General features: G+C 52.5%; 1 protein-coding gene across 8 annotated transcripts in view; it reads left to right on the top strand.

Annotated features, from left to right (window-relative positions):
* Kifc3 (kinesin family member C3) overlaps positions 1 to 18683 on the top strand; it is a 70375-nt gene that overhangs the window by 47812 nt on the left and 3880 nt on the right. For 4 of the 8 annotated variants that reach the window (XM_057753583.1, XM_057753580.1, XM_057753581.1 and 1 more), the window contains 12 exons: positions 1428 to 1566; positions 3966 to 4147; positions 12369 to 12434; positions 12862 to 13005; positions 13091 to 13330; positions 13686 to 13859; positions 14317 to 14464; positions 14535 to 14665; positions 15497 to 15608; positions 16378 to 16559; positions 17239 to 17343; positions 18488 to 18618. In XM_057753583.1, coding sequence (XP_057609566.1) covers positions 1428 to 1566; positions 3966 to 4147; positions 12369 to 12434; positions 12862 to 13005; positions 13091 to 13330; positions 13686 to 13859; positions 14317 to 14464; positions 14535 to 14665; positions 15497 to 15608; positions 16378 to 16559; positions 17239 to 17343; positions 18488 to 18618 — 1754 coding nt within the window. The remainder of the gene's footprint in view (positions 1 to 1427; positions 1567 to 3965; positions 4148 to 12368; positions 12435 to 12861; positions 13006 to 13090; positions 13331 to 13685; positions 13860 to 14316; positions 14465 to 14534; positions 14666 to 15496; positions 15609 to 16377; positions 16560 to 17238; positions 17344 to 18487; positions 18619 to 18683) is intronic. The other 4 variants (XM_057753584.1, XM_057753588.1, XM_057753582.1 and 1 more) reach the window with 3 other exon arrangements.

Genomic DNA, 18683 nt, shown 5'->3' on the forward strand with positions numbered 1-18683 from the left:
GGCCAAGGGCATGGCTCCCCAGGCACCTGCCCCGGCCACTTTCACCCTTGCAATTCTTTTGATTGGCCTTTTGGTGCTTAGTAAAAGATGGAGGTTAGAGAACTTATAAACGGACCACAGCTATCTATGCGGCGCTTAGTGTATGCCAGGCACCTTAAGTGTGCTTTTCTTGTTGTTGCCATTGACTTGCCCACTGGCACTGGAAGGCAGAGGTCAGTGGTTCTAGATTGAGACAACAGAGGGAGACAGAGAGAAACAGCTACTGCGATGGTGCAGGATTTGTCCATAGCCACACAGCACGCAGGTCTGACTTGCTTTCTCACTGGGCTTTGCCCTCCCTATACTGAGCATTAAAGATATATATGTAGCACCTGGCCTGGGGTGTTGGCGTACACCTTAAATTCCAGTAGTGAGGAGGCAGAGGCAGATGGATCTCTGCAAGTTCCAGGCCAGCCAGGGTTGGGCTGCAGAGTGAGACCCTGTATATATAAAAATAGGTAACACAAAGAGGGCACAAAGACATAAAATTCTCTTCCCAGATGTCCCCATGGACATAAGCAAACCAAACCAAACTGTGTTTCTGAGGTGAAAAATTCAAACTCCAGACATCCCCAGAAGGACCAGGAAGGCCCTGTCTGATCATCACCTTTTCTCCTGTTGTGAAATTTATTTCCGTTTCCATCTCAGTGGGCCTCTGTGTGTGCATACCGCACAACGAGGAAACACCGAGCCTGTGAACTCCAGTTCATTTTCATCTACATCTTGTGTATGACCCTCAGATGGATCACACCTTCCCACACTGTTCTGACCCTTGCTTGGTGTCTTTCTCTGAGCTATAGGGGATGTCTCTAAATGAAGCACCCCTTTCCCGCACCTCCACTCTTCTGCTCCAGCCCAGCTACCTTTGTCTCAGTCCCTTGATGGGGATATGGGGTCACATTGCCCCTGGATAGCCTCATGGGGCAGAGAAGGAGGCAGGGTGGTCATTCTCCCGGTCAGGTGAATTCATGTGCAGCTTCCTAGTCCTGGGTGTGCCATCCTTAGGTGGGAGGCCATCTGCCAAGGTGTTGCAGCAGATGGCACTACAGGGGAGTTGCCCCAAGCCTGCTGTGTGTATGGCAGGACTGGATAGTCGCCTGTGATGGTGTGAACCAGCTGCTCACCTGCTGCTGACTTCTGCCCCACGGAACCTGCAGGGATAGCACTAGCTTCACCGGGGACCACAGCGTCCTCGGTGTGGAGGCCGGCTACTGTGGGGCCCAAGAATAAGTCACCGCCATCTTCCTGTGGGATATTAGTGTGACTTCCCCAGATCCCAGGCAGGCTTCTTTGTCCACACCTGGTGCTGGGAGACAAAGTGCTGGGCCCTGGGACCAGAATGCTCACACAGTTCCCTTCACGAGAGGATTCTGGTTGTGTCTTGGCAGCAGGCCCTGCAGGACAAGGGGTGCGAGAGCAAGAGTCAGGGGACGAAAGAAGACAAGCTCCTGAAGAGGCAGGCGCCGGCCCCCAGGCGGGACCGGGAGGCCCCAGAAGCTGGTGGCGCCATGAATGTAGAAAACACAGGTAAAGGAGGTCAGCCTATCAGCACACCTGGCTGAACTGGTGCAGGACAGAGGCTCCCGTGGGGTCCCAGCTGTGTGATGCTCTGTCCCACAGCTGGAGGTGGCTCAGCCGGTCTGGCCACCTGATGTGAACTTGAGACCCTGGACAGCCTCCTCCAAATCCAGGGACAGCCATGTGTCTGTCCTCTTTCTTGTCCTGCCCCTTGTCCCAGGGCCACCAGGGCTCCACCCAGTGATAAGAGACCTTGGCCACTGGAGGCTGGGGTTGGATTTCCCTTCTTTTTGTCTTTTCCAAGCACCCATCTAAAGCAGAGCCCAGGAGCAGCCTCCCAGACGCCATTGGTGCCGGCTGCAAAGCCTGGCTGTACTGGTCAGAGGATCTAGAGAGCAGGGAATTGTTCCCCTGCCTTCAGGCTTAGAAAACTGAGCCTGTGGTTCCATTATCCTCGGCAAAATGGGCACCCAGAGCTGACTGGTTTTAGAAGGTTCTCCAGGCCCCTTTGCTGTCCTCTGGGGTTTCTATAGTAAGTACAGGCCAGTGGCCACAGAGAAAGAGCATCCTAGGCAGCCACAGGGCAAGGCCAGGGGTGTGAGGGAAAGGTGCTGCTTTCCCAGAATCTGCATGTCTGAACTTGCTGAGGTTGTTGGAGGAGGTCACTCCCTCCTCTGAGTCTGGGCCAGCACCTGCTCTGCGTGAGCCCTGGTCCACCTAGATTCAGGGCTGGTGTAGGGTCTGGCTGAGCAATGAGCAGCCAGGGTTTCAGTACAGCCACCATCTGGCCAGTAGGTGGGATAGGCTCAGGAGGAAGGCTAGCTCCTCCTAGCAATGAGGACTGGTGTAATACCTGATCCCGGGGCCCTGTGGTGGGTGTGCTTCTAGAAACTGACCTGTTAGGTGGTGGCTTCCTCAGTACAGGCTTGTTCTGCTCAGGTACCCTGGGACCTCACCTCTCCTCCCTTCTCCCCATTCTCAGACCTCCTTCTGTTTCTTCAAGAGTGTTTCTCCCACTACCCACAATTCTGCAGGTTCTACTCAACTCCTGGCCCCTGCACAGGGCACCATGCTGTGGTCTGGGGCTCAGGGCCTCCCGGGACAGGAGCCGTGTCATGGAAGACAGGCTTGCCAAGACCCGGGATAGTCACTCACACCTGTGTTACCTGGGGGAGCCCAGCTCCTTTCCCAGGGCTGCTTTTGGGCTTAGCACATTGGAAGAGCCTGCAGGGTCCCTCCTGCAGGATCAGCTCTCAGCCGAGCCCAGCACATTCTCTTTGCACCAGTACAGTCTGTGGCCATGCTGATCATGTGGCAGCCCTGTGTGCTGGCCTAGAAGCATCGGGCTGCCCTTATTGCCTCTAGAATAGATCACAGAGGCTGGGCCAGCTCTGTGTGACTTTCATGCTGTGTCACATGCAGAGCCACACAGCTGAGGCCATTGGCTAAGCATGAATTGTCTCTGGAAGGAGGGGCTCCCAGCCCCACCCATGGGAACAGAACCCCTTCCCCCAGCAGCCTCGCTGCTGCTGCCTCCCATTCCCTGTGCTGCTCTGGGGCTTTGCAGAACTGTAGTCAAGGGGTCCATTGGTGGGGGTCAGGCACAGGGAGGCCCCTCACCTCTGGGAAGACCAGAAGCTAAGGCCTCATCGAAGTGAAAGGTTCACCAGCTAGCACCAACCCTCTGCCCTCCCAGATACTTTGCAGGGCCTCGCTTGGACTGCTGGGGGGGAGAAGGCAAATCCTTCTTCTGTCCCCCTGGACTGCAGCTGGTTCCTCAGTGCACAGGCCATGCTCCTCTTTAGTGCTTTGGAGCAAGCACTGATCACAGCCCTTGATGCTTGTCCTGTGTCTCCCACTCTGATCACAGAACAGGGGAAGGTGTGGGATGGGGAGGACTTGGGCTGAGGCCCTGCTTGACTTGGTGCTTGTCCCTTTCTTGTGCATGTGTGGCCCCACGTGCAGGCATCAGCCTGAGAGTATGCCTGGTTGCCCCTCCTCCATGCACAGGGGACCACTGTCCATGGAGCAGCTGGGAAAGCCCCATCCTCTCCGCCGTGCTTTTGAGAGAGTGTGTCTTAGCATGAAGAGCTCTTTCTGAGTGAGCCTCTGTTCTTTCCCAGTGGCAGTTGTCTGGAGACACACCGCTTTGAGGGGATTCAATAAAAACTGCTTTCCTAAGTCTTGGTTTAGGCAGTTCTGTCCCCAGAAGTTACTGCTAAAGTGACTTCCCCAAGGCAGACCTGGAGGTCCCCTGCAAACCCATTTTGTTGTAGCCTCCAGACCTCATCCTAGCCCTACCTGCCTGCATCCTCTTCCCATCGATGGTGTGCCCTGTGGTGATGGCCACACCCCTCCTCCAGGCAGACCTCCACTGTCGTGCTGATCAGCCACTACTTTGCTTGTAGGTGGGCGGCTGTTTGGCATCGGGAGGTGCTCAAGCCTGTCAGGGTCACCAGGCCCAGACCCCGTGGTACATAGGACGGTGGAGGCCATGTCCCAGCTTCAGGAGGAGCTGATGGTCCTTCGGGAAAGGCTGGCCCTCCACGACAGTGATCGGCAAACCACAACTATCCAGCTGCAGAACCAGGTACCTGGGGAGGCAGGGACAAACAGAGGCCGCTGCCCACTGTGGAACAGGTCAGAGGACATTGTTAAGGTACCTGGACCCCACCAGAAGTCAGGTGGTGACATCTTCTGGTTTGGGGAGATGCTACAGGATGAGGAGGTTCAAACTCTGGTTGTTTCACTTGGCAACAAGTGTCTTTAGCACCTGAGCATCTTCCCAGACAAAACATTTTCCCCTTTAATTGTTGAAATCTACTTATCAAGAGGGGAAGTTGAAAGTGGAGTACCCAGCCTTCCTGCTGTCCCTAGCCCCACTCTGGTGTCCCTAAAACTCCACTTTAAGGAGGATCTTCTCAGATGACCTGGGAATTCAAAAGGGTACCTTGCCTTTGCTCAGGTTTTATCTGTGAACTTTTTGATTATGTATTTATAACAACAGTGTTCTCCAGGGATGGTTCCTGAAACTCTGTACCTATGAGCTACTCTCTCTAGGGTCCAATCCTGTGGAGACATGCTCAAACTCCTGGGCCTGGAGACGGGAGCAAACCCTGACTCCTCAGGACTCATTGGCCCTGTGGTCCAGGGATAGGTAACTGCCAGTCTGCACCTTACTTGTAGATGGTTTTGACAACAGGACCCTGCAGTGCTCCCTACTGATCTGTGCTGCACTGTATCATAGGGAGGTTAGAACTGGAGAAATATGTCTGTCGTCTGAGGCTATCTTGGCTGTAGGAGCATTGTCTATCCTCTGAACTCCATCTTCTAATTTCTGGCCAGCTGATGCGTGTGGCTTTGTGGTTATCAGATGGGTGGGTCATAAGTGTGGACAAGACATTGATTATGAACTATAATGTGTGGTGCCCCATGAGTTCCTCTGGCCTCTTGTCTCCCTGAGCCTACAGTGGCTTTTGTTGTGGTTTTGTGTTGTTGGCTGTTGGCTTTGGTTTTGGTCTTTCTGAGATATGCTCGTGATCTAGCCCCATTGTGCCCTGGAACTCCACAGTGGGTAGTGCCCGCCTTCTGGGCACTGTGAATAAGACCACTACCAGTAACCATGTGCCACTGTCCCTTCAGGTTCCTGCTTTCAGTTCTTTGGACCGTATGCCCAGAATTGGAATTACTGAATCATGTAGGATTTCATTATTTTCCTTATTGAGACTCAGTGTTGAGACTTTCCTTTCCTCTTTTTTCAGAAAAGATCTCACTATGTGGTTCTGCTTGGCTTGGAGCTCCCTGTGTAGACGAGGTCAGCCTCAAACTCTGAAAATCTAGAGATCCATTTCTCTCTGCCTTGCAAGTGCTAGTATTGAAGTTGAGTGCTACTGTGCCTTCCTGGGACAGGATCTTGATACTGCCTCAAGCTGCTGTTGACCTTGAGATGACCTGCTGCCCTCTGCCCCCACCCCCACAGGTGTAAACCACATACCTGACTCAATTTGTTATAATTACTGTTATACATTTTTTTCTTAGTCTTGCTGTGTAGCCCTGACTGGCCTGGAGCTTACTCCTTAGACTAGTGTGGCTTGATCTCACAGGCAATAATCCTGCCTCTGCCTCCTAAGGGCTTGGACTACAGGGAGTGCTCCCAGACCTAACTCAGTTTAATTTTTGAGTTTTCCCATGTCCACCAAATGTGCCCAGGGTTCCAGTGTCTCTGTATTCTCACTGACACTTATTTAACAGCCTTTCCGGTGGGTGTGCAGTAGTGTCTCACTGTAGCTTCTAAAGTTCTTCATTTTTCTTTTTAATTTCTGTCTGCATGTATTCCTGCAGGTCAGAAGAGGGCACCAGATCTCATTACAGATGGCTGTGAGCCACCATGTGGTTGCTGGGAATTGAACTCAGGGTATCTGGAAGAGCAGTCAGTGCTCTTGGCCTCTGAGCCATCTCTCCAGCCCAGTTCTTTATTTTTCTATCCAGGTGACTGGATTTCTTTCGTTAAGTTGTAGAAGTTCTTTATGTCATCTGGACAGTAATCCTGTCTCAGGAAATGGATTTGCACGTCTCCCTCCACTCCATGTTTACCTTTCACTCTGCTCCATGTCTTTTGTTCAGGGATGCTAACCTGAAGCGCTACACCCGTGATTTAATGGTGTGTGTGTGTGTGTGTGTGTGTGTGTGTGTGTGTTGCCTGCGCACATGCCTGTGTATCACATGTAGTTCCTGCAGAAGCCAGAAGAGGGCATCAGATTCCCCCGGGACTGGAGTTGTGCAGACACTTTGTGGTTGCTGGGAAGCAAACCTGGGTCTTCTGCATTGCCTCCAGCCCCTATTCTAGTGACTTTTGTGGAGTTGTAGAAGTACTGAAGTTAATTTTTGTGAAGACCACTTAGCTAGTTTTTTCTTTTACTGTTCATGTTTTGACCATATCAAAAAAGCACTGCCAAATTCAGTGTTATGAAGTTTTTTTTTTCCTATATTTTCTTTTTTGTATTTAGGTCTTTGATCCATTTGCTATCCTTTTTGTATATTGCTCTGTGGTACATGGGTAAGGGCCCAGCTTTATTATTTGACATGTGGAGAACCAGTCTGCCACCCCCCAGTTGTCAGAAAGATTGTTCTTTGCTATGCCATGGTCTTGGCACCCTTGCCAGAAACAACTAGAACATATCTGGGGTTCTTCTGGACTCCCTCATCCTGTCTGTTCCAGCCAGAGCCGCACTGCTTCATTGCTGGAGCGCTGAAGTCAAGACATGGGCTTCCACCTTCATTCCTCTTGTGCAGCACTTGTCTGTTCGGTGTCTATTAGCTCACAGATGAATTTTTGGATGGATTTTTAAAAAATGTCTTCAGAAAATGCTGTTAGGGTTTTGGTAGGAATTGTCTTGGATTTCTAGATTTCTCTGGGTATTGTTGCAAGCCTTTTATTGAGTCTTCAACCCACGGCTACAAGACACTTTACTGTCATCTTTAATCTCCTTAAGCGACCTTTGTAGTTTTATTTTTTTCTTTTTTGATTTTGTTTTTGTTTTTTCGAGACAGGGTTTCTCTGTGGCTTTGGAGCCTGTCCCGGAACTAGCTCTTGTAGACCAGGCTGGTCTCGAACTCATAGAGATCTGCCTGCCTCTGCCTCCCAAGTGCTGGGATTAAAGGAGTGTACCACCACTGCCCGGCTGTAGATTTCTTTAAAAAAAAAATATTTTACTTATTTTGTATACAGTGTTCTGCCTGCATGTATGCATGCAGGCCAGAAGAGGGTACCAGATCTCATTCTAGATGGTTGTGAACCACCATGTGGTTGCTGGGAATTGAACTCAGAGCCAGCTCTCCAGACCACTTTGTAGTTCTCATGATGTCTTCTTACCTTTTTCATTATGTACGCACATGCATGTTCACACGAGTTTGCGGGTGCATGTCCCTGTATATGTGGGTAGAGACTGACATGGAGTGTGTTCCTCTATTCCTCTCCATCTTATATTTGAGATAAGGTCTCTCACTGAACCGGAGCTCACCATTTCAGCTAGACTAGCTAGATGGGGTGACTGACGAGCCCCTGGGATCTATCTGGCTGTCTCTGTCTTTATTCTCAGCACTGGAGTTATAGGCGTGTGCTGCCGTGTGCTGCCATGCCTGCATGTGTGTCTGTGCACCGCACTCACGCAATGCTCTTGGAGGCCAGAAGTGGGTGTCAGATCCCCTGTGACTGCAGTTACAGACGGCTGCTGTGAGCTGCCATGTGGGTGCTGGGAATTGAACTCAGATCCTCTGGCTGAGCAGCCATTGCTCTTAAACAGTGAGCCATGTCTCCAGCCCCGTGCCTAGTTTTTGAAAGGATGGTGGGGACCTGAACCAAGATCCGTGTGCTTGAATAAGCACTTTACCAACGAGCCATCTCCCCATCTCCTTATTTAAATGTAGTCTGATTTCATTCTTTCTTGATGCCGCTGAGAATGGAATGATTTTATTTTCTACTTTGAATAGTCTGTTGTTATAGCAACACAACTGATTTCTTGCGTTGATTTCACATCCTGCAAAACTTTGATGAAATTAATAGTTCTTACTGGCCTGATTTTAAAATCAAATTACTCGCCAGTTTTAAATCTCAATTTGCATGAAAATCTGCCCCCCTCCCCCCCAGTGCTGGGAATTGAACCCAAAGCCTGTGTGTGCTGGCCAAGTGCTTAGCCACACCCCAGCCCTGGCCTTCACTTTTGTTTCTGACAGAGGAAGCTGTGGCTCCTTTGACATTCCCACCTGGCATCCTGTGTGAAGTCATGTGGCCATTCTGGTCTTTAGTGGAGTGGGTTTCTGCCAGCCCACCCTAGCTCATGGCCGGCCCACCCATGCTGATGATGCTGATGACTTCATGCTCTGACCCAACTTCACCACTCACTGTGGTCTTTGAGGGCACTCCTGCGTTTTCAACACTCATCTACAGTTACTAGGAACCAGCCTAGTGCAAGGCACTAGGAAAGCAGCTCAGGGGTCACTACAGATCTCCTATGCTAGCCCAGGCTGTGCAGCCTTAATCCCAAATCCAAATTGCTCCGAAGTCCAAACACTATGCTACAACTTTGACAGCTAAGCCTGAACAAAGTTTATTCCGTGCACAAAAATGCTATTAAAATACTGTAAAATTTACTCCATACTCTGTGTATAAGGTGCATGTGACACACAGGTGAATTTGCTTAGACCTGGGCACCATGCCCAAGATGTCTCACAGTGTATATGCAACAATTTAAAAATATGAACTACAGACTGAACTACAGAAAACTTCTGGTCCTGCACACTCAGATGTCGGCTGCTCAGTTTGTAGTAGAGTATCTCACATGCCAGGCCTTGGCAAGCACATCACACAGATTTCCTCACTTGGTCTTCAGGGCTTTGATGACAGGGACGCAGAGAGGCACGGAGGGTGAAGGGACTTGTCTGGTTACTCTCATGAGCGGAGGTCTGGTTAGGTTTGGGATCCTGACACAGCTGTGTCAATCAGGTCAGCCTCCCAGCTGGGGCGTATGGGAGGCAGAATGAGTGAGGTGGCTGTGGGAGGGGTACTGCCTTGATATTACCCCCACCCTGCCCTTTGCCGCCATCCCTGGGGCTCCAGGTGAAATGCCAGCTCAGCAAGGCTCTGTAGAACCCTTGGCAGAGCCGTTTTTATGCTTCAAGATAGCTGCTGACCACGCTGCCCAGGCATGGTGGGAGGTAGGGAGGTAATCACTGGGTTGGGAGCAGACAGCTGAGACAATGAAGACCTGAGTGGGTACCCACCTCTATCCAGCTGCTTCTGCCATGGTAAATGTGGGTTTATGTCAGGTCAGTAGACAGGCATGACCCACTCGCTGTGCCCCTTGCCTCAGTTTCTCTAGCTGAGTGATTCTCAACCTTCCAAGGGCTGCAACCCTTTAATACAGTTCCTCATGTTGTGGTGACTCCCAAACATAAAATTATTTTGATTGCTACTTCATAACTGAAATTTTGCTCCTGTTATGAATTATAAAGTAGATAATTTCAGAGATAGAGGTTTGCCACGGGGTGGGGGTGGGGTCACGATCCACAGGCGCAGATCAGAGCCATTGCTAACCTTAGGTGGGAGGCCGTCGCCTCTGTGGACTCTGCACTCTCCGTTCTGCTCTTTGATTCAGGGGTTCTGCACGCTGCCCTCTGCTGTTGACTCGCGCAGATTGGCCTTTGTAGCCCTCCCTCCTAAGTGTGTGAGTAGGCAAGGCACAGGCTTGCAGGGTGTGGTACCTTGCTCTCTGCTCCTGTTCCTGCCTCCCATCCAGTTCTCTGGACGCTCCACTCACTTCTTCTGCTCTCTGCTCTCTGCCCTCAAGCCCTCTCCAAACAGAGCCTCCCTCCCAGCGCAGGCAGGGACCCTCTCCCTGCAGCAGGTTCTAACTGTCCTGCCCCAGTCAGGTGCAGCTGCTCCTCAGGAGGCCATGAAGGAGTTAGTGGGCTGTGCCTGATGGGTGGTGATGGCCGCCCCTGACAGGGTGCCCTTCAGATCAGTAGAGTTAGATTCCCCAGCTCTGCTTCCTGAGATGAGCTCCCAGATAACTTAGTGTCTGGTATCTCCAACCAAAGGGGTCTTTTATGGTCCCCACTCCTTGTCGACAAGTTGTTCCCATCCTGTCCATCTCCTGTGTCTCCTTATCTAGCCCAGCAGAGCCAGCAGCACCTGAGTTCCCATTGTGATGCAAGAAGGAGCTAGGCTGTAGACAGACCAGAGGCCCTGACTCCCAGGAAGCATTGCCAGCCCCATGTTCCCTACAGCGGGGCTGAGCGCCCAGCATCAGCCAGCATTGAAAACAGCCAAGGTCAGAACTTCAGAAATGCAGTGAGGCAGTACAAAGCGTTAGAAACTATAGGGTGAGGGAAATGCAAGAGAAACTCCTACACTTCACACCTGACTGGAAATCACGGAGACTCCGTGGACTGTGATTCTGCAGCCTGGAGGCCCTGCTCTTTCCTATCACCTACACAGGCTTCTCTTTGATAGGATGCTAATAGCTACCGTGAGGCAGGATGCAGGGGGCAGGGCAGAGTGGTCACAAAGGACTGGAAAGACCCCTCTGGTCAGATGCTACACACCAAGTCCACACTGGGCTTGTTGGGGGTGAAGGCAGAAGGTCTGGGAGACACAACGATGAGGTTGTACTTCAAACCTCCAGTTTTGCCCTCCACAAACCAAAGAGCAAGCACCAGCTTCACAGTTGCCTTGCAGTCAGTACCACAGCTGACCTAGCTGCTTCCTCAATAGTAGGACTTCAGACCAGCTCCACTTTTTGGCTGCCTAACTCTGCTTGTAGCTAAAGGGCGCGCACACACTGGGTTCTCAGCCCCATCGGGCAGTGGTAGTGGGTAGAGAAATGGCATGGACTTTGCTTTCCTGCTAGGCCCATGGCTAAGAGTGCCCTTAGGAAGGAACTTAATAAAGGTGAGGACAGGTAAGTTTTCTCAAGTCTTAGCTTTCAGGTCACCTGCTTATCCCCTGGAGGTATGGGCAGCCTGGCTGGGCCTTCCACTCTCTCAGTGGGGTCGTGGGCCATCAAGAGTTGACCTGCACTGGCCTGCTGGGTCTACAGCGAGGTGGAGGATCTCATGGCCCTCTTCCTCTTGCCCAGCTAGCCACTTTGTCCAGGCCTAGGGAACAGTGACCTCTGAGGCTACATGCGCATCTGAGATGTTACATCTAAACATCCAGGCCCCACCCTACCTGTCTTTGAACAGGGTCTTACTATGTAGCCCTAGTTGGTCTGGAACTCGCCATGTAGACTAGACTGGCCTCAAAGTCAAGAGTTACCCGTATCTCTGCTGGGATTACAGGTGTGCACCACCACACCCAGTATTAGCCTCTCTTACGAGATAAATTTTGAGGTACTGGGTATGAGTTCCCATCAGATGTTGGCCATGGGTACCCACATCGGAGATTCTTCTTCAGGTAGTCTTAGGTATCCAATTGTGTGTGTGTGTCTGGGGGGGGGGGGTCTGCCTTATCTGCCTGGTGTCTGTAGACAATATTCCCCTTCACCTCATTTAGTAATCAGAGTTCAGTACTTTGGTGGTCAAGATATATAAGCCTCCTAACCCACCAACGTCCATTTGACTCTCCACTTCTTTTCCAAGGTGACACAGTCATCTAGAATGTTCTGAGGAGAAACTCAACATGTCCTGGCAAATTCTGCTGCCAGGAATCTTATCTGCCAAGCCTGTTCCCCAGGGGGCTTCCTGAGGCAGACTAATATAGGCTCAGGGCTGGGGCCTTGAGGGATGGTATCCTGTTGGAGGCAGCTCAAGGAAGGGTCCCTGTCCTAGGATCTTTATCCAAGGCATTGTCACCACCCCTCACTGAGTATCTTGCTTGTCCATGTTCATGCCCATCTTCCTGGTCACAGTTCTTCAAGGTCCTGGGCATGGCCTGGCTGCAGAAGACAGTTTCACGGGCCGATTCACTAGAAGCTCCCTAAGGTGGAAAATGCTGGGGGCTGGGCAAGGCTGAGCCCAGGGACTTCTGAAGGACCTGTGCCAGTGAGAGGTCCTGAATTTCCTAAGAGTTCTTCTCCAGGCCTTCCTGCAGGGCCATAGCTGGCACATTTTTGCAGGGAGTGGGCATTGCAGGTTGCTGGAAACAGGGCAGCTTACCAGAGTTCCAGGCATAGCCTGGTGCTTGAACACAGGGAAACCTGTGGTCCTGGGGTCAGAGGGGCCACACTGGCTATCACTGGAGCTGGGCAAGCAGACTGGGTGTGGGCTGGTGGTGAGGACCTGGGTTCACAGTGCCCTTGGCTTTATGCCCACAGGTGGAGCATCTGAAGGAAAAGCTCCTTAGCCAGGCCCAGGAAGTGAGCCGACTACGATCAGAACTGGTGAGACCCCAGTACCATTTTGAGGAGGGGTGGTGGATGCCAAGCAGAGGATCCCACCTTGGTGTGGCTGGGTCCCCACGCCCTACCTGAACTTATGCTGCCTTGTGTCAAAGGCTTGTCACTTCTCACCACAGAGCAGGGGGCTGGATCTCTTTGCTGACGTAGAACAGGAGTGTGAACTCTGCATTAATGTGACTCTGTGTCACTTTCACACTCAGGAAAATAGACTGAGAGGAGTAGGGTGGCAGGGAGCAGGCCTGCCTCGCCTCGTGGCCTCCTTTCCTGTCTCTCTCTTGACGTTTTTCTGAGCCCCTGCCGCCCCTTTCTTTGCCTCCTTTTACGTTCCCTCTGTTCTCCTGGCTTCATCTCACCTCTCCTGGTGTGTGTGCCCTTGCTCATGCCTCCTTTGGGCCCCGGCTCTCCACAGGGAGGCACCGACGCGGAAAAGCACCGGGACAGGCTGATGGTGGAGAACGAGCAGCTGAAGCAAGAGCTGAGGCGCTGTGAGGTGGAGCTGCAGGAGCTTCGGGCACAGCCGGTGGTGCCCTGCGAGGGCTGTGAGCACAGCCAGGTAAGCCGGCAGGCCACCCTGGGCCTGTGGGCTCAGCTGTGTCACGTGGCCCTGCGCCTATCCTGTCTGCCTTAACTACCTGCAGGAGAGCACCCAGCTCCGTGACAAGCTGTCCCAGCTGCAGCTGGAAGTGGCTGAGAACAAAGGCATGCTGTCGGAGCTGAACCTGGAGGTGCAGCAGAAGACCGACCGGCTAGCAGAGGTGGAGCTGCGGCTCAAGGACTGCTTGGCTGAGAAAGCACAGGAGGAGGAGCGGCTCAGTCGGCGCCTGCGGGACAGCCACGAGACTATCGCCAGTCTGAGGGCCCAGTCCCCACCAGTTAAGGTGAGTCGTGCTGCCTTGAAGGAATCCTGGGCCCAGGGCAGGTCTTGTCCCAGTGGATAGCCAGGTGTATGTGACTGAAGGGCTTTCTCCTTCCACGCTCGCTGCCAGGGCAGGCTCTGTGACAGGGCTTGTTGTGTGCTCGGCACAAGTGCACCTGCTGTCGTCTCTGTCCTTCTTGTCGGTTTTTTGTGCCCAGCCTGGCCTCAGTCAGGCTTCCCTTTGGAAGATGCTAGCAGGCCCTGCAGCGTTCTGCAGAACCAGAACCCTTTCAGCTCCTGGAAGTTTTGTTCTAACAGAGCTGCTGTTGGGTCAACGGCGTCTAAGGATGCTCTGTTCTGTCTTTCCCTCTCTGCAGTACGTCATCAAGACAGTGGAGGTGGAGTCATCCAAGACCAAGCAGGCCCTCAGCGAGTCCCAGACCCGAAACCAGCACCTGCAGGAGCAAGTGGCCATGCAGCGGCAGGTGCTTAAAGAGATGGAGCAGCAGCTGCAGAACTCCCATCAGTTGACAGTACAGCTGCGGGCTCAGGTGAGCGGGCCAAGAGGGCTGTAGTGGGGACTCCACACCACAGACTCGGGGTCTAGTTCCTCCTTTCCCCTGACCATGTGGTCAGTCTCTGTGCCCTCATCTATAACATGAGCTGGTCACAGAAGCTCCTGGGCCACAGGGAAGTGATCACAAGGGGCTGTCTGTGGCAGCCCACAGGTTTGCTCAATAGGTCCCGCTGCGTGTGTCACCATGCTTTTTCTAATCTCCTGAGCGCATGTTTCTTGGGGACATATAGCCTATCACCTGTTATGTGCACAGACCAGCTGGAGCTGTGCTTTAATACGAGGAGGTGATGTCTGTGCGGACTCGCAGCCCTGTGGGGAAAGCAGGCCATTCCGCCCTCTACACCAGCCAGGAGATTCAGGGGCTTCCTCTCCACACTTGCCCTGCCCTTTCTCACACTCCCTCCTGTACCTTTTCCTGGCCTGGCCATCAGATTGCCATGTATGAGGCAGAGCTGGAGCGGGCACACGGGCAGATGTTGGAGGAGATGCAGTCCCTGGAGGAGGATAAGAACCGGGCCATTGAGGAGGCCTTCGCACGGGCCCAGGTGGAGATGAAAGCAGTACACGAGAACCTGGCAGGTGAGCCTGAAGCCGGCTCTGCCTAGCCCCATGCCTGGAAGCCCAGATGTCTAACACCTTCGCTCCACAGGTGTCAGGACCAACCTGCTGACGCTGCAGCCTGCACTGAGGACCCTCACCAACGACTATAATGGGCTCAAGCGGCAGGTGCGGGGATTCCCCTTGCTCCTGCAGGAGGCTCTCCGGAGTGTCAAAGCTGAGGTGAGCAAACTCAGTGGGACTTCGCTGGGAGAGGCCAGTCACCTGTATTCAGATCCCCTACGCAACAGCTTCTTGCCTTATTCCCAAAAGACATTCCTCTCATGAGCTCTCATCCATGCTACAGGATCCTTATAGCCATTATGTTTGTTTGTTTAGTAATTTATTTTTAAGACCCTGGCTCCACATTTTCTTACCTCAGCCTCCTGAGTGTTGTAATTACTGGCATTTGCCACCATGCCTGGCTCACTGTGTTTATTATTTACTTTCTTTCTTCTATAAGAAGCATTGAGCCCAGGGCTCAAAGCCTCATCCCTAGGTGCTCATTTTGTTTTTTAAAGTCATCCTCACATAGCGTGAGAACAGCCAGTGAATCTTCAGGGGCCTCCCGTGTGGCTGAGCCTTTTGTAGCCGCTGGCTTCTCAAGTTTGTATGACAGTTCTGCAGAGACAGATATATTCTGGGAAAAGGAAATAAGTTCTTGATATAATCATGTCAGTAATACATGGATACAGCCAGGAACCAAACCCAGGGTATTCTGGGCATCACCACTCTCCTTAACGTCCTAGCTCCATGAGAAGGGTTCTATTTGGGAGGAGCTGAATCTCGCTGTAGCCAGGTACTCAAGTTCCGGCCTTTGCTTCTTTGCCTAGAGCTCACTTTTCCTTGTCTCTAAGATGGGGTGCTGGCTGTGCCTCCACAGAGGTTGATCTGCCATGATAGTACATGTCGGGTCTCAGCCTGGGCAGATGAGGGTAATGCCATCAGGCCAGGTGGCCAGGGAAGGGAAGCTAACAGAGCCAGGCCTTTGATGGTAGTGTGCACGCTCCCCAGATTGGCCAGGCCATTGAGGAGGTCAACAGCAACAACCAGGAGCTGCTGCGCAAGTACCGCCGGGAACTGCAGCTGCGCAAGAAATGCCACAATGAGCTGGTGCGGCTGAAGGGTGAGTATCCTCGGCTGCATGCAGTTACTCCTAGCAAAGGATTCAGGGGCCCAGCACACTCAGGAAACTTACTTAAAGGCACACAGCTAGCAAATGGTCCACCTTGGGTTTGAACTTACCTTTAAAGCCCCTTGCCCATGGCAGGTTCCTCCCAGGCCTGGGGATGTGAGGGCACTGTGCAGTAGTAGACTAGGGCTTCACTGATCTCTGCCCTGAGCTCTAGAGATCACCTGCTCTGTGCCAGCTGTTGCAGACCCTGAGGAGTCAGCTGTGTCCCCAGTCCATAGCCCTCACCATGCTCGTGTTGGCTGGGAGAAGAGAGAGTGGTCATTAGTCACCAGAGAACCCTACAGTGTTCCTTCTCCAGGGCTGGGAGTGCACGTATAGCTGTCCCTGGGATACACTGCCAGCCCCCCTTTTCTTGCCTTGTTCTTTTTTTCCCGTCTGGTTCTGGTACCCAAATCCTACCTAGCATTCCCTGTGCCCCTCTAGATTGATAGATAAATCCCTCAGTTCATGGAGTCCAAGCTCCTTGAATAGATGAGAGAGTGTTACCAAGACTGGCTGCAGTACCTGAGCCACAAGGTAAAACACCCTGAATTTGTCTGCTCAGGAAGAAAATGTACTGAATTCATACAATAGTCTGGGTGATTAATAATAAGTTGCTCCTGGAACTCTGCATAAAAGATGGGACTCTTGGGCCACTGGTCTGCCTAGAACTGCAGTCTGGCATTGATCCATTTCATTTCTCCGTCTTCTACCAATCTAGGAAACATCCGGGTGATTGCACGAGTCCGGCCAGTCACCAAGGAGGATGGGGACGGACCTGAGGCAACCAATGCCGTGACCTTTGATCCAGATGACGACTCCATCATCCACCTGCTGCACAAGGGCAAGCCTGTGTCCTTCGAGCTGGACAAGGTCTTCTCCCCGTGGGCCTCACAGCAGGATGTGAGTGTGGCTCCATTGCAGGGCATTCGTAGGGACATGGGAGGAGCAGCAGAGGAAAGGACAGAAACACAAGGCAGGGGCCAAGGCTAGGTGAGAGTGGAGAAGCATGATCTCTCTTCGTCCATCTGGAAGGAAGTGGGTGGAAAGGTACAACTGGAGGCCTTAGGGAGATCCACATGGACCATGACTACCCATGGCTCCTTCTACCTCAAGGCCTCCTTCATTGGCCATTAGGCCCAGGGTAGCTTCCCTTGCTTGAGTTCCTTTCTTGTGACAGTACCATGGGACTTTCTGGAACTCCCCACTGTCCCTGATGCCCCCAGTGCCAAGGCTGAGCAACATGAACTCCATGGGAGTGACAGCTTCACACTCCTCTCAGCTCAGAGGCAGCCTTCTAGGCTTGTCTGGCCCACATCTCTTTCCTGCTGGGGATCAGGCAGGCCCAAGCCAGAGAATGTGCTAAGCACATGCTAGCCTCTGCCTTGGTTGGGTCAAAGTCTTCCCTGAGAATGTATAAGCTAGGATTGGGCCCCAAACCCTGCCCTGGTGATAGTGGCTAAATCCTTACCTGGTTCTCATTGATAGAGGCCTTAGCTGGGAGGTGGCTGGAGTTGGGGTGTGGGGCCCCACGTGCCAGCAGCACTGGAAGCCCCTTGGTCCCTGCCCTGTGTCCCCGCAGGTGTTCCAAGAGGTACAGGCCCTCATTACCTCCTGCATCGATGGCTTCAATGTCTGTATCTTTGCTTATGGCCAGACAGGTGCCGGCAAGACATATACGATGGAGGTAGGTGTGTGCCCAGTAGGATCGGGCTTAGGGACCTAGCTTCCTTCCATGATCTTTGGGTTTTGCACAATGTATGCTTTGTCTTATTCTCACAACCACCATGGGCTGCTGTTCCTTGCATTGACTCCATGGTACCAGGCCTGCAAAAACAAGTATCTCCTTCCCAGGAGCCTGCCCCATAGGCTTGCATGTCTCTAGGAAGTGGGGACAGACATCAGAAGACTCCTTCCTTGCGTATATTCCCTGAGCTCTTTTCCTATAGTGTGGCTGCCTCAGACTAGGCTTGAGGATTCCCAGGATATTATGATGAATGAGGCTTGGTATCAGCCCTCAGGGGGTTCCTGGGCCATGGGAGAGACTTGCTACCTACATGACTATAGTTGTGGGAAGCTGGGCTGTAAGAGAAGGGCTTTATCCATGCCATGTGCCCAGAGTCCTTGTAAGCAAGGACTGGGTCACTTAAGTTGAGGAATTTATTTTTTTGTTGCTGTTGTTTTGAGACAGGGTCTCTATGTAGCCCTGGCTGTCCTGAAACTTACTATGTTGGCCAGACTGACCTTGAACTCACAGAGATCCTCCTGAGTGCTAGAATTAAAGGCATGCATCAACACTAGCCCAATGTTGAGGAATCTTGACTATGGAGTAATAGAAAAACTCCAGCCCTGTAGGGTGTTGCCTTGTTGGTAGTTTTCTGGCTCTCCAGAGGTCACTGTTGACTCCCCCACATAGGAAAGGGGAGCTGGCAGAAACGGCTTGTTGGGTCCTGCTCAGGCCATTGGGCACCTGTTATCTCTGCACTAATCCCCACACCCTGAGTTCTGAGTAAAGAGACTGCTGAGCCGGACAGGACAGGTAGAAAGATGCCCAGCCTAAGCCCTGGTGCTCGGCAGGGTAGGCGTTCCAGGCCTTTGCCCCCAGAGCTCCTTCCATTCTCACCACCTTCCTGGCAGCAGGATAATGCTGCCTTAAAGGTAGGGAAACTCACTTCTTCCTAGTAGAATACCCAGATATTTATTCTGAGAACAGGCCAACATGCAGCAGGCAGCTTCACAGGGAGGCTCACCTGTAGGGTACCTAGGGGCGTGGGGTGCCAGATGCTGTGTGAGCATCTGTAGGGCCACTGGGCCTTTCCTTCTGCCATCAGGGGACCCCAGAGAACCCAGGCATTAATCAGCGGGCCCTGCAGCTGCTCTTCTCGGAGGTGCAGGAGAAGGCGTCTGACTGGCAGTACAACATCACCGTCAGCGCGGCTGAGATTTACAACGAGGTCCTCAGGTGGGCCGGGCCAGAGTTCTGTGGGGCTTCCTGGTCTCTGGGTCTAGCCTCTAGCTAGAGCTGAC

This window comes from Chionomys nivalis, chromosome 21 (genome assembly GCF_950005125.1).
Source record: "Chionomys nivalis chromosome 21, mChiNiv1.1, whole genome shotgun sequence".
NCBI lineage: Eukaryota > Metazoa > Chordata > Mammalia > Rodentia > Cricetidae > Chionomys > Chionomys nivalis.